This window comes from Drosophila takahashii, chromosome 3L (assembly GCF_030179915.1).
Source record: "Drosophila takahashii strain IR98-3 E-12201 chromosome 3L, DtakHiC1v2, whole genome shotgun sequence".
NCBI lineage: Eukaryota > Metazoa > Arthropoda > Insecta > Diptera > Drosophilidae > Drosophila > Drosophila takahashii.
In genome coordinates this window covers 32,017,761-32,020,457 of record NC_091680.1, presented here as the reverse complement: position 1 = coordinate 32,020,457, position 2,697 = coordinate 32,017,761, and the positions used below count along the sequence as shown (strand labels likewise).

Sequence of the window (2,697 nt, the reverse complement as noted above, 5' to 3'; positions counted from 1 at the left end):
CCACCTTAAATGTATTTGTTGCAAACAGAGTTGCTGATATACAAGAAATGGCGGCGGAAGTGCAATGGCGCCACGTGCCAACTAAAGAAAATCCAGCAGATCTTGTGTCTCGCGGATGCGCAATTACAGAGCTGAATGATTCCTTGTGGTTCAGTGGCCCATCATTCCTAAGTGAAAAAATTGAACTTTGGCCTCAAAATCCACATTTTACGCTTTCAGAGGTTGAAAAACGACTAGAAAAACGTTCCTCGGCAGCGGTCTTAGTAGCAATCAATCATCAACCTGACGAGATTCTTGCCTTACTTGAAACTCAGTCAAGCTATCTGAAAATCTTGAGAATTGTCGCGTACATACTAAGATTCGTTCGAGGGCGCAGAGCTGAGCAGTATACATCAGTTGTTATCACGGCCCAAGAATTAAGACATGCCTTTCTCACAATAATACACAGCACACAGCAATTCGAATTTGCTGAGGAGTTTCGCAAGATAGAAAAATCGGAAATACTTAAACCATCCTTGCAAAAGCTAACTCCATTTATTTGGAAGCATCAAGATGCACAACGAAACCTTCCTCTTCTACGGGTCGGTGGTCGTTTGTTAAACGCGCCACTGCCATACGATGCAAAGCACCCCCTTTTATTACCAAAATCGTGTAAATTTGCTAAACTATTCGTAGAACATCTTCACAGGTCCAACCATCACGCAGGCCCACGCATACTTGTCGGTTTACTTCAGCAACAAATCTGGCTCGTCAATGCACGTCAGTTATGCAACACGATCGTCAGGCACGTCAGGTACGCATTGCTTCAGATATAAACCTCGATTACTGTCACAAGTCATGGGAAATCTACCAGCTGATAGATTAAACGGACAATTTCCGTTTGAAGTCAGTGGTGTGGACTTCTGTGGTCCAGTTAAGGTTTCGCTAAAGTTGCGCGGCAAGCCACCTGTGAAAATGTATATTGCAGTCTTTGTGTGTTTTATCACCAAGGCTGTGCACTTGGACGTTGTCACAGATTTGACTTCTAACTCTTTCATTATGTGTCTCTCCAGATTCATAGGACGACGAGGGCCTGTTGCTCGGCTATACAGCGACAATGCAACGAATTTTGTCGGAGCAGCTCGCGAACTTCAAGATCTTGTCAAGGCTTTCACTGCTCACAGCTGCGCAATGGTAGAACATGCTGCAACGCACGGGACAGAGTTCGTCTTCATTCCCCCTCGAGCCCCCCACTTCGGTGGCTTGTGGGAAGCAGCAGTGAAGGTCGCCAAGCATCTTCTCATTCGGGCCATCGGCAGCGCTTTGTTGAGCAAGGACGAGCTCGACACAATCGTCGTGGAAGTGGAAGCTATACTGAACACCAGGCCAATAGTAGCCGTCACCACCAATCCGAACGACATTCAAGCCATAACCCCAGCACATCTACTAGCTGGTCGAACGCTAGGTGCGCTGCCACCCGTGTCCGTGCAACGAGTCAACGACGACAAGCTCTCTTACTTGAGCAGATGGCGGCTCGTGTCCGCCATCAAGGAGCGCTTTTGGACCAGCTGGTTGAGAGAGTACCTTCTCAGCCTTCAACAGAAGCAGAAGTGGACCAAAGATCAGCACAACCTCGTGGAAGGCACTATCGTATTAATTCAAGAGGACAACATTCCGTCGCAAGCGTGGCTGCTAGGCGTCGTCACTAAAGTATTTCCAGGATCGGATGGAAAGGTTCGAGTGGCAGAGGTCAAAACGAAAAACAATCATGTCAAACGAGCCATTCATCGACTAGCTCCGCTCCCTATTAACTGATTTGAAGTCTGGAGACTTTCAATGTGGGCGGTGTTAAGTCATTTCGCGGTATTAGATAAACATTAGATTAAATCATGAAATGAATAAAATTGTAAGCAATGAAGTAAAAGAATGTAAACACATAATGTTAAGATCAGAACTTATGTTAAGCTTTCCTCTCTTGTATTTGCACACGCAGCCGCTGAGCTCGGCAAAGCTCCATGCAGATGAGAAGTTCATTAAAGCCAGTGAAGGCAGTTGAAATTTTACACTCTATACATCCACACCGTGTCCCTCATTTTCGTGGCTGTTTCCTGACGGAGACAGATTAATAATAGTTGTTAATTTATGACTATTCAAGTAGTTAACATCGTCTGTGTTGTGATCATGGTGAAGTTGTACATATATATATATATAGATTTAGAGGAAAACAAATATAGAAACTTACTTATTGATGTCCTGGCGATGAGATCTCGACGCTCCGGATGCTTTGGGCTTTAAATAATTATTAAATTGGGAGTATATATATATGTATATGTAGGTGTATTAGTGCACTTAAAAATAATATTTTTTTGGGTAATATATATATTGAACATTGCGTTTTTCGCGTAACTATTAATTTTCATTTCTTATAAAACACTGAACAGAAAAATAATGAAAAAAAAAAAAACTATGAAAATATGGAGGGAATGAAAGAAGCGGCACTCGGTCATCCAGGTGAACTTTACTGCGGGAACTTCTCAATGAGCTTCTTATTACACATGCACGTTTGTGTGGTGGCTGATTTTGTTTTGGGTTTTCTGTTCTGTTACTGATAATTATTTGTTTTAATTTATTTTATTGTTAGCGTTGCTGCCTTTGTTGTAGTTTTTCATTGCAGTGGCTGTCAATGATTTGATTTAATTCATTTTTTCCTTTTTTTTT

At 42.6% G+C, this 2,697-nt stretch overlaps 1 protein-coding gene across 1 annotated transcript; it reads left to right on the top strand.

Annotated features, from left to right (window-relative positions):
• The first annotated feature begins 552 nt into the window (after window positions 1-552).
• Window positions 553-1,794, top strand: LOC123002456 (uncharacterized). The gene is made up of 3 exons (XM_044392623.1): window positions 553-581; window positions 689-793; window positions 1,053-1,794. The coding sequence occupies exons 1-3, from the start codon at window positions 553-555 to the stop codon at window positions 1,792-1,794; spliced, it is 876 nt and encodes a 291-aa protein (XP_044248558.1).
• The last annotated feature ends 903 nt before the right edge of the window (window positions 1,795-2,697 follow it).

What these genes read in the sequence shown, in the direction of transcription:
- LOC123002456 (XM_044392623.1), top strand. Translation starts at nt 553, where the DNA reads ATGCACAACGAAACCTTCCTCTTCTACGG. An exon ending in GAAACCTTCCTCTTCTACGG is followed by an intron (nt 582 to 688) that starts GTCGGTGGTCGT and finishes ACATCTTCACAG; the next exon opens with GTCCAACCATCACGCAGGCC. An exon ending in ACGATCGTCAGGCACGTCAG is followed by an intron (nt 794 to 1,052) that starts GTACGCATTGCT and finishes GTGTCTCTCCAG; the next exon opens with ATTCATAGGACGACGAGGGC.